Below are 11384 nucleotides of genomic sequence, written 5' to 3' on the forward strand. Positions count from 1 at the left end.
CGCAACGTGCGTGCACCTTACGTGGGACGTGATTGGCTGAGCGCCGCGCGAGTGGCCCTATCAGGACGGCCAGGGGGCGGGCGCTGCGCGCTGGAAGCGGAAAGCGGCCGCGGGGCGCGGCGGGATGGAGGCGGCGGCGGGTGAGCGCCGGGGGTCCTCGGGAGTGGGAGGGTCCGGCGCGCAGCTGCGGGGCGCGGCCCTGGGTTTTCAGCCGCGGGCAGGCAGGTGACGGGCGCGGGGTCGCCGTACTGCACCCCATGCGTCCGATTCGGGGGCCTGCTGGTGCCGGAAGGTCGGAGGCTCAGGTTGTAACCGACGTACTGGTAGAGTTCTGGGTTAAGCGGGGGTCCTAACGCGAACCCGGACGTCTCTTCTGGTTCTGCGCGAAGTACTAGGGTAACTTTCTAAAGGTCCCTGCTGAGGAAGAGAAGTGGGGCGGGGCGGGGCGTGCAGAGGAGACTTTCCGTAGCGGCGCTTTGCCGCGCGCGGCTCGAAGTCGTGCTCGGTCCGGTCCGAGTCCTCGGGGCAGACCTGGGGCAGGCACTGTGTGCTTTTGTGACAGAGACCCGCCAGAAGCCGGGCCAGTTGTCCCTCTCGGTTTTTCTCGTGGAGGCTTTGCAGGTGGGAGCCTTTGAACCTACCCACGGAGCGTTGAGCAGGGGGGTGGTATCAGTACGGTTGTTTGTGGAGCCCGCCTGAGGACCCGGGCTCGCAGCGACGGTGGTGGGGAAAGTCGCTTGTCGGACACCGGGCAGGAGTCTGGATGGCGAGGGCCAGAGGGCGCTGAGGTAACAAGAGAGTGTCGCACAGGGGTCGCGTGGACGCAGATGACAGCCCCTGGGGGTGGCAGGGGTGGGAATGGCGAATATTCAGTGACATTTCAGGCTCCCTGAAAGGAGAGGGAGGCTGAGGCAGAGTGGCCAACGGCCAGCGGGGATCCACGGTTGTTGGACCCGGGCCCTCATGGGGAATAGCCAAGGATGCAGGTGCAAACTGTGGCCGCCCTAATGCACGTGGGGTTTAAGGACCGGTCTGAGTCGGAGAGGCGGTTCTGGTCCCCGGAGCCAGAAGCGTCCTTCCCGAGAAGAGGACGCTGGGCACCCACAGGTCCGTCCTAGGAGCGGGGCTGGGGGGGTGGGGGCCGCCCCAGCACAGACGCACCTGCCATCTGTCACGATGAGCCGATCCCCCATCGTCTTCCGTGTCCGCCTGTTTTCCCCTGGAGTCAGCTGGGAGCCAGCAGCCCCTCGGCTCACCGACCGCGTGCGGGCCGCGTGTGAGCGAGCTCACAGGTGTGCAGTGTAAGGGGCGGCTCGAGGCCGGTCAGTCCCGCCCCAGCAGCCTGGCTGCAGGCAGGGGCTGTGGTGGCAGCATTCAGAAAACCCGAGGGTCAAATCTGGGGCTGGGCGACTGGAAGACCTTCCGCCTGGGGTGTTTGCTGACGTCAGGGTGAGGGGGCGGGTCTCAGAATCTGGGGCGTGGGAGGTGCTTGGCGACCCCTCGGTGAGTGGGCCTTGAAGAGCGCCTGGCACTGAGGTCCTCTGCCCTCCTCCCTTCCGGCTAGAGGCTGGAAACCTGGCAGGCGTCCAGCACATCATCCTCGTGCTCTCAGGAAAGGGGGGGGTCGGGAAAAGCACCATCTCCACGGAGCTGGCCTTGGCCCTGCGCCATGCGGGCAAGAAGGTGAGCACCCCCCAACCCGGCCACTGCGCGGGCGTCCCTCCTGCCCCTGCCTCGGGAGCCCCCGGCGCAGTGTGGACGTCCCGCTTCCTTGCAGGTGGGGATCCTCGACGTGGACCTGTGTGGTCCCAGCATCCCCCGCATGCTTCGGGCACAGGGCAGGGCCGTGCACCAGTGTGACGGCGGCTGGGTGCCCGTCTATGTGGACCAGGAGCAGAGCATCTGCCTCATGTCCGTGGGCTTTCTGCTGGAGAACCCCGACGAGGCCGTGGTGTGGAGGGGGCCCAAGAAGAATGGTAATGGCCGGTGGTAATGGCGGGCGGAGGGGGGCGGCCAGCCTTCCTACTCGCCTCAGCTGTTCCCGTTAGAGAGCGCAGGAACCGCGGGCCCTCCCCACGTTGTTGGGTAAAGCAGAGACTCCCACGGCAGGCTCCCTGTTTCCACGACGGTCCTGCTGCCCGCCTGAGCCATCAGGCCGGTGCGGGGGATGAGGGCAGGAGGCCCCGGCGAGGCTGGGCTCTGGGGTTTCTGCCCCAGCAGGCTGAGCGCGGGGGCTGCTTCGGGGCGTGCCTGTGCGGGCCGTCGCTGCGGGCCGCCTCACCTCCAGCTGCCAAGGCTTGAGGTGCACCCGGGTCCGGGCACCGACACCCCCAGGAGGGTCCCGGGTCCCGGCTAAGGCCTGAGCAGGAGTGTTGGGGGCCCCGGAAGGAGCCTCCCTGCCGCGCGGTGCACTTCCGTCTCCCAGAGGAACGGCTTGCTGTGCTGCCCTCGGGCGGCCCCTCTGCTGGAGGCTGGCTGCTGGCGAGGGACTTGGAGAGGCCCCCGTGAGACCCTGGCCTCACCTGCCCCCGGGCCTCCCTGGGTCGCTACAGCGCTGATAAAGCAGTTCGTGTCGGACGTGGCCTGGGGGCAGCTGGACTACCTGGTTGTAGACACGCCACCGGGGACGTCTGATGAGCACATGGCCACCGTGGACGCCCTGCGTCCCTACGGTCCCCTGGGGGCCCTCGTGGTCACCACACCCCAGGTACCCCGTGAGCTCCTTCGGTCTCCTGGAGGTCTGGGACCCTACACCCAGGGCTAGGCAGAGTGACCCGCTGGCCACGGTCCTCTCTTCCTCTGTCCCAGGCAGTGTCCGTGGGGGACGTGAGGCGGGAGCTGACCTTCTGTAGGAAAACGGGGCTGCGGGTGCTCGGGGTGGTGGAGAACATGAGCGGTTTCGTCTGCCCACACTGCGCGGTGAGTCGTGGGGACTTGGCGGGGGTCAGCAGCCCTTGAGGGGGTTGGGCCGGCTGGGACAGCCCGGGACCTGCCCCTCGGCGTGGGGGAGCCGACGGAGGGAGCAGCACGTGTCTGTTGTAGGAGTGCACCAGCATCTTCTCCCGGGGAGGCGGGGAGGAGCTGGCCAGTCACGCCGGAGTCCCCTTCCTGGGTGAGTGCGTTGCGGCCCCCGTTGGCCCTTGGGCTGGCTCTGGGAGCCCCTCTGCGGGGCCCTCCCCGCCGCCCTCACGGCCCCTCCCCTGCCGTCTCCCTTCACAGGCTCTGTGCCCCTGGACCCAGAGCTCACTAAGAGCCTAGAGGAGGGTCGCGACTTCATCCGGGAATTTCCTGAGAGCCCAGCCTTCCCTGCGCTCCTGTCTATAGCCCAGAAAGTTCTGACCGAGGCGCCTGCTCGCGTCCCCTGATCGAACCCTCGCCCCCCCCCGCCCCCGCCCCGGCCCAGCCCCCCCACCACGGGCCTCCTGGCCGAGTATATGCAGACCCAAGCAGAAGGGTGTGGGGCCAGCATTCCCTCCCTCAGCCCTGCCCCTGGAGCCAGTCCGGTGCTCCCGTAGCATCTGGACAGCAGAGCGGCTGACAGTGAGTGGTTCCCCCAGGTTGGCCCGTGGCAGGGCCCAGGGGGACGTGTGGGGTCCCGGTGGCCTGAGCTCTCCCTGGCTGGCACGTTCCCACTTGGTCTCACGGTGCCCAAACGGCAGCCGTCTCCCCCTGGGCCCCAAAGCCCACGTGCCTGGAAAATCGTTGGGGCCTCTGCTGTCCTCGGGACTCCTGTGACAGAAGGGGGGTGGTGACAGAAGAGAGCGTGTCGTGAGGTGTTAAGCTTGTCACTTCAAAGGAACCCACAATTAAATGTTCTCCCCTCCACCCCTCACCGCGGTGACAGGTCTGATGCTTCCAGACTCTCCTGTCCCGGTCCCGGCTCTGTGTTTGCATGTTGCGCACTTCTCAGCAGGCACCCTGGCCCCGAGCCCCCTGGATACGTTTGGGTCAAGTGTGGTGGCAGCACGTGGAGGGTTTGGTGATGGCGGAGAGGCATGTGCGTTGGGGGAGGCTTAGCCGCTCCCGCCTCCCCCCGCCCCAGGGCCCAGGGCAGAGCTGAGAGCAGGAGAGAGGAGCGAGGTGGAGGGCAACCTCCGGTCCCACTTCCTGAGGGACAGGGGCGGGCGCGCCACGGACAGATGCTTCCGGGTGTGGAAAGGACGGCAAAGGGGGCACTGCCGAGAGCTTTGGCCAGGAGCTGGGGGCACGGACCGGTGTCCCAGCTGGCAATGGAGGCTGCCCCGGCTGAACCTCGGCTTCCCAGGACCAGGGCCTCCAGGGACACTGCACGAAGAGGACAGCCGAGGTTCCGGGGCCCCGGAGTGGGTGCTGCTGCCCCTCAGGTGTGGGCGGGCGTCCTAGGAGGGGTGTGGTGGTGGGGGGACACAGGACGGGGACCCGGGATGGAACCCTTCTTCCCAACCTCCCCCCCCAGGCTACACCCCTGCGGTCACACGCATGTGTGAGATTGCTTTTAATTACCGACTGCGGGGGGGTGCTATGTGATGGCGGTGCCCCCACCAGCAGAACCCCCCGGCTGCCCTGGGTCCTCCCAGGGACGGGACCCCGGCAAGCGAGCAGGTGACGCCTGGCCCCCGAGGCGGACATCGTGTCCCTGCCGGGCTCTGGGCCGGCGAGCCCGCGGTCAGCAGTGAGCAAAGTGGGCCTCGGCCACGTCCCGCAGGTCGAGGCCGGCGACGGCTGCGGGGCCGGTGCAGGTGATGTTGTTGTAGGCGTACGTGGGCGGCTGGCCGTCGTCGCCGTCCGGCGCTGCCCGCACGAAGCGGGGGACCACGTCGGGCTGCTGCAGGGCCAGGGCCCTGAGGGCCCGGAGGGGGCAGCCGCAGTCCCAGGGGTTGCCCTCAAGCCACAGGCGCTCCAGTCCGGGGGCCCGCGGCACGAAGGTCCGCAGGGAGTTGTTCCTGAGGTTCAGGTAGCGCAGCTGCCCCAGCGGCGCCAGCACGTCTTCGGGCAGGGCCTCCAGGCGGTTGTGCGACACGTCCAGCCAGAAGACGCGCCGCAGGGGCCTCAGGGCGTCCGCGGACAGCGCCGCCAGCCGGTTGCCGGCGAGGAGCAGGTACTCCAGCTTGCCGAGCCCCTGGAAGAGCTGGCCGGGCAGGTGTGCGAGCCGGTTGGCGGTGAGGTCCAGCTCCAGGAGCTCCGCGAGCCCCTGCAGGCCCTGGTCCTCCACGGCCACGATGCCGTTGTCCCGGAGGAAGAGCCGGCGCAGCCCCGAGAGGCCGGCGAAGGCGTGCGGGCGGATGCGGCCCAGGCAGCTGCGCTCCAGGTGCAGGCTGTGCAGCTGGCCCAGGCCCCGGAACGCCTGCTCCGGGAGCGCCCGCAGGCAGTTCCCGGACAGGTTCACGACCGCCACGCTCAGGAGGCCGAGGAAGGCGCCCGCCTCGATCTCCTGGATCTGGTTGTCATTGAGCGTGAGCACCTCCAGCTGGCCCAGGCCCTCGAAGGCCTGGCCGGGCAGCTGCCGGATGCGGTTGTGGTCCAGCCGCAGCTCCTCCAGGAAGTGCAGGTCCCTGAAGGTGCGGGGCCGCAAGCCCGCGATGGCGTTGTGCGAGAGGCGCAGGACGTGCAGGCCCAGCAGGCCGGGGAAGGTGTCCTCCAGGAGGCCGCCCAGCCGGTTGTGCGACAGGTCCAGCCAGCGCAGCGCCCTCAGGCCCAGGAAGGCGCCGGGGGCCACGGCGGCGACGAGGTTGTGGTCCAGGTAGAGCTTCTGGAGCTTGGGCAGTTTGACGAAGACGTTGGCCTTGACGCTGCGCAGGGCGTTCCTACTCAGGTCCAACTCCCGCAGCTCGCCGAGGCCACAGAAGAGCGCGGGCTGCAGGTAGGCCAGCTTGTTGCCCGCCAGCACCAGCTCGCGGAGGCCGGCCAGGCCCTGGAAGGCGGCGTCCGGGAGCACGGCCAGGCTGTTCCAGCCGAGGTTGAGGTCCCAGAGGCCGGACAGCCCCCGGAAGAGGCCCTCGTCCACCCTGCCCAGCAGGTTGTTGCTGAGGCCGAGCGAGGCGAGGCCCGGGGTGTGCAGGAACGTGTGGGCCGCCAGCCCCCGCAGCTGGTTCCGCTCCAGGTGCAGGTGGTGGAGGTTGTGCAGGCCGAGCAGTGCCCGCGGCTCCAGGCTGGCCAGCCCGCTGCCCTGTAGGTTGAGGAAGCCCAGGCCGGAGAGGTTCTGGAAGGCCGCCGCGGGGATGGAGGAGAAGTTGTTGCCGTCCAGCCACAGGGCCCTGGCGCCGTCCGGGATGCCGTCGGGCAGCCGCGTGAGGTTCCTGGAGCTGCAGAAGACGCTGAGCTCGTCCGAATAGTCCTCGTGGCCGCAGGTGCAGACGGCTGGGCATTGCGGGCTCTCGGCCTTCCCCGGGGCCCCGGGCTCCGCTCCCTCCAGGCCGCAGGGGCCCAGCGCTGCCCAGGAGACCAGGAGCACGGCCAGGGCCGGGCCTCCTGCAAGGAGAGGAGCCGGAGGACGTGAGTCCCGGGGCGAGCGAGACCCGGGACGTTCCAGGCCTCGGCCTGCGCCCGCAGCCCAGTATGGAACTCGGCACCGAGACCACAGCACGTGACCGTAAAGACAGGCGCTGCCAGTCAGGCGGCAGAAAGGTGGGAGCCGAGTCGTACTCACCCCGCCGGGACTAGAAGCGGAGCCAGACAGGACAGCTGTCGTCCGGCTCCAGACCAACCGTCCTCTCCACCCGGCAGGGCAGCGATGCCCCTTCCCGGAGGAAACCTGCCCGTAGAGCCGGGCGGCCGTCTGCGTCCCGAACACGGGCACCGGCCAGGCTGCCAGGTGGGCCCAGGGGGAATGCGGGAGGGCTTTCTGGCACAGGCCCGGGTCACGTGTGCTCGCTGCCCTCGAGCGCCGGCCGTTGCCCCCAGATTGGAGGGCCCTCACACGGGTGCTCCCTGGCATATGCAGCCCGCTGCCGGCATGGGGACAGAAGCAGGGTGGACAGAACGCCATCCCCTCACCAGGGGCCAGGGGTGTGTTAGGACAAAGGGCGCTGGGCCTCACAGCAGCGCCACCCCAAAACCTGCATTGAACGCTGGGCTACCCACAGAACTGGGCCTGTCCCGGCCCTTGGAAGGGCTCAGGGACTCAGCGTGAGGTCAGAGCATGCCCCATCCCCTGTGGACGGGACCAGGCCCCACAGGGCTGGAAGGGCAGCAGTCCCCAGGGGAGGGTCTCTGGGGGTTGAGAGGGGACTCCCACCCTTCCCCTGTGCCACTGTCCTGGGCCCTGGGACCAGAGTGGAGGTGGACAGAGGGACCTGAGGCATTCTGGGACCCCAGCAGGGCCACTTCCCCCATCGGCCCACCCAGAAAGGCCCGCCCCTGGCCGGGCGGCTGCCCCCAGAACGAGGGGCCGGGGCACTTGGGGGCGCCTCACCTCTCTTCAGGGCCATCCCGCGTGCAGAGCAGACCACAGGCGGGCAGTGAGCAGGGGTGCGTCTGCTGGGGCCGGCTGCTCCTGCCCTCTGACTTCCCCACTGCTGGGGCAGCCAGCACCCTGCCGCAGGCCAGCCCAGCCCTGCTGACCCGGGTTCCATTAACCCCCTCGTGCCCGGCTGCCAGCATCGGCCCCGAGTGCCCAGAGTGCAGGTAGCACAGGGGAGAGTCGGGGGGTGCCGCGTTCACCCCGAAGCCACCTTTGGGGATCGAGGTGGGCGGTGGTGCAGCTCTGGGGGACGGGCGTGTCCCCCCACCTTCGCCCTGCAGGGCTGAGCGGAGCAGAGCTGGGGCAGCAGGCGTGCGGGGGCAGGGGTCTCCCCTGCAGCAGCCTGTGGTTGGGACGGCTCTGGGGAAGCCGGGAGAGGAGGCCCCGCTGCTTGGCCAGCCCCCGGAGCCCAGGTGGGGGCCCCTCGGGCCGCTGTGGGGGCCCTCCCCGCTCAGCAGATGGCCACGTGGGAGTTAAGTAGGAGCTGGGTCTGGCATGCTGGCCACACCTTCCCTCCCCCTGCCCGTTTCCTAACAGCCTGGGTGGGGTCCTCATTAGGACTCCCCGGGGCTTCTGCGACCTCAGGGTCAGCTGGTGTCTGGCCGCTCCTCCTCCCCCAGCCTCTTCTAGGAACAGCAGCCGGGCTCCCGGCCACCTCGTGTTTGCTTTCCTAGCACTGCCCTCCCGGGAAGAGCGGAGGGAGGCCCAGCCTTGGGGGCCAGGTCTTGCGCCGCAAGACCAGCCTCCACCTGCTTTGGGACTCCTGATGTCCCCAGAGCTGTTGGGGCGGGGGCGGGGGCGGGGGGGGGGGCACGGCCACCCCGCTCCGCACAGGATGGCGGCCCAGCGCCTGGCCTGCGGGCAGCCCCGGGTCAGGCCAGGAAGTAGGGGGGGGCGGCAAGGTGCTGGTTGCTCGAGCGAGGGGAGCCCTGCTGCGCCTTCATCCACCGGCCTCTGCTCTGGCTGCCCAGAACCCCTCTTCCCCGGGGCTGGCGGGGTGCAGTCGGCCCTCCAGCCCCGCCTCCCGGCCTCTGCCCACGGGGCCCTCCTCTGGCTGCGCAGGCGGGGCTGGAGGCAGGGCTTGCGGACGTTCAGACTCCAACGTGACGCCCCCACCGCGAGGCGACGCGGAGGGAGGCGGTTGCTTCAAAGCCCCGTGGAGGGGACAGTGGGCAGCTGCGGCGCCCCTCCCCAGCCCCCCACCCTGCCTCGCCCCTGCCCTGCCTGAGCTGCTCATGCCTGGGGGTGAGGGCAGCTTTATCTCTTCCTTTATTGAGCTTTGATTGATTTCCAGGTCGTTCTGAGAAATTATAGATCTGCCGGGAGAAAGTCCACGCCCAGAAATTTACACGGTAAACACGCACTGACACAGCGCAAAGTGCGGACTCAGCACGTTCGTGGCCGAGGACCCTCGTCGGTAAGGGAGGGTGAGCATGGGGAGGGGACCGTGCTGTCTATAGATCCCGGGTGGGGCGCTGGAGAACTCGGGGGGCTGGGGGTTGCCGCAACGCCAGCCTGTCCCCGGCGCCCCAGGCCTCCCAGAGCGGCCTGTCCTGGCTGCCGGGTCCCTTGATGCTCCTGCCATGCACGGTTGACCGCCCGAGGGTCTGCCCGAGGCGCGCGGCGTCCTTCGCTTCCAAGCTTCTGTGTACGGGGTTAGCGCACTGGCTTTGGCCGCTGCTGTCGTGGAGGCTGAGCGGTCCTGGCGTCCAGCTCAGACCTCGGGGCGCGACACTTGGATTGCTCTGGGCGGTCGAGTCGCACACCGCACCCCCGCCCCGGCCGTCCCCGGCCCCAAAGGGGAGTGAACGTCGGCTGTCATTTGTTTCTCAAATGTTGGTGACGCACCAGCACCTCGGGCTCGTCGCCTGGGGAATGTCCCATTTTGTGATTTTGTTCGATTGTCGGATAGTCTGATGTGTGTGTTTAAAAACTTCTTCTCCGGATACAAGTCCCCCATCGGGCACGTGTGGGCCGTGGCATCCTGCCTGCTGTCCCTAGACCCTGCAGGGTCACTGAGCTGGGTTCCTCGGGTGCCAGCCTGAGGGACAGCAAACCCAGAGTCCTGACCGTGCAGACCCTCGTGTGGTCACATCCCGCGTGCCACAGGGACCAGACTGCACCGTGGATGTGCGTGTGGACACGATGTCGGGGCCCCCGGCCGTGGGGGGCTGCCCCCGAGGCCAGAGGGTGTGGGGAAGTGTCCGTGGCTTGTGGAGCAGATCCCCGCCGGAGCAGTCCAGCCACCTGCACGTGGCCCCTTTTGGTTCCTCACATGTCGCCGGAGCAGCTTGCCGGGTGTGTGAGCCGAAACCGGAGCCTGTCGGGGTGAGGGTCGTGCTCAGGTTCGTGGCGGACGGGTGTTCTCACCATGCGGTCTTCCCGCCCCCGCACGCGGTGCTCTCGGTGCTCCTGGGATCTCGGGTCGTGTGTAGGTTTTCTCCTAGGTGGTTGTTGCTTCTTGATATTATTTGATCCCTTTTTTTCCCTTGGGTTCCGTCTCCCATCAGTCCGGGCCGGACGCGCCTGTCGCTTGTGGGGTGGCACAGTGAGCGTTAGCTGGCGCGACGCCTTCACCGACGGCTCTCTTCCGCGCCAACAGCCTTGTGATGCGTAGAAAGCGCACAGCCCTGCGGTTTGGACGGCGTTCCCCCCCCCCCCCCCCCCGCCGCTACAGGACCCTGTGTGCGCTCTGTGGTCTTGTGCGTCCCCCACACAGCAGCGTGTGAGTCCTTCGTGCCTTGTTGGCTGAACGGCTGTCGCCCTAGGGATCTGCACCACGTGTGGGTCCACTCGCCAGCTGATGGGCGTTTGCTTTGTTTCTGTTTTGGGGGCTGCTACAGCATTGGCGTGAACGCTTAGATACAAGTCTTGGTGTGGACGTGTGTCTCGTCCTTCCAGTAGGTTCTCAGGAGTGGAATTGCTGCTTCACAGGATATTTATGTATAACTTTTTAAGGATTTTATTTTTAAGTAGCCTCTATGCCCGACGTGGGGCTCAAACTCACCACCCCAAGATCAACTCCCGTGCTCTCCTGACAGCCAGGCACCCCTTATGTCTGACTTTTTAAAAAACCATTCTCAAAAGCGTGACATTGTGAGAAGTGGGAGCGTTCCAGCTGGGTCTCGTCCTCACCCCCACGCGGGGTGTGCTGTCTGCAGGTCAGCTGCTCCCATCCCGCGACCCTCCGTGTCGTGGACGGTTAGGGCCGAGCGCCTTCTCATGTGCACAGTGGTCCTCGTCTTCACGGGCGGGGTGTTGATCTGAGTCTTGTACGTTTTTAAATTGTTTTCTGAGTTGTCAGACTTTAATTGTCGGTTATCAGACACGATACTTGCAGATACTTTTCCTTGCCTGTGGCTTACCAATTAAAAAAAAAAAAAAAAAAAACCTTGGGGCGCCTGGGTGGCTCAGTCGGTTAAGCGGCCGACTTCGGCTCAGGTCACGATCTCGCGGTCCGTGAGTTCGAGCCCCGCGTCGGGCTCTGTGCTGACAGCTCGGAGCCTGGAGTCTGTTTCGGATTCTGTGTCTCCCCCTCTCTCTGCCCCTCCCCTGTTCACGCTCTGTCTCTCCCTGTCTCAAAAATAAATAAAAAACGTTAAAAAAAAAAAATTAAAAAAAAAAAAAACCTTGTCCTTTGAAACGTGAAAGTTTAGTGAAGTCCAGCTTACTGAGGTTTTTTGTGTTTCATGCTTTTTGTGTGCCTAACCCAAGATCACAAAGTTCTTCTGATCAAGAGACAGAGTACCTTCCCATTTACTCACATCTTCCTTAAGTTTTCTAAACTTGACGCTATTTTTTTAACTTTAACGTTTATTATTTTCACACAGAGCAAGAGAGCGAGCGTGAGCAGAGAGAGAGAGAGACAGAGAAGCCCAAGCAGGATACTTGCTCATCACCAGCCTGATGTGGGGCTTGAACTCACAACCTTGAGATCACGACCTGA

At 66.5% G+C, this 11384-nt stretch overlaps 2 protein-coding genes across 2 annotated transcripts; one reads left to right on the forward strand and one right to left on the reverse strand.

Annotated features, from left to right (window-relative positions):
• Nucleotides 1-85: 85 nt before the first annotated feature.
• On the forward strand, nt 86-3832 carry NUBP2 (nucleotide binding protein 2). Its single transcript, XM_030301176.1, has 7 exons — nt 86-140; nt 1565-1683; nt 1778-1976; nt 2553-2707; nt 2809-2919; nt 3043-3112; nt 3220-3832. Exons 1-7 carry the CDS (start codon nt 125-127, stop codon nt 3363-3365), a joined length of 816 nt encoding a protein of 271 aa, XP_030157036.1. The 5' UTR covers nt 86-124; the 3' UTR covers nt 3366-3832.
• Nucleotides 3833-4431: 599 nt separating this feature from the next.
• On the reverse strand, nt 4432-10466 carry IGFALS (insulin like growth factor binding protein acid labile subunit). The gene is made up of 2 exons (XM_030301168.1): nt 7391-10466; nt 4432-6447 (listed from the first exon to the last, which is right to left on the reverse strand). Exons 1-2 carry the CDS (start codon nt 7548-7550, stop codon nt 4646-4648), a joined length of 1962 nt encoding a protein of 653 aa, XP_030157028.1. The 5' UTR covers nt 7551-10466; the 3' UTR covers nt 4432-4645.
• Nucleotides 10467-11384: the final 918 nt, after the last annotated feature.

Source organism: Lynx canadensis, chromosome E3, assembly GCF_007474595.2.
Source record: "Lynx canadensis isolate LIC74 chromosome E3, mLynCan4.pri.v2, whole genome shotgun sequence".
In the NCBI taxonomy this organism is placed as follows: Eukaryota; Metazoa; Chordata; class Mammalia; order Carnivora; family Felidae; genus Lynx; species Lynx canadensis.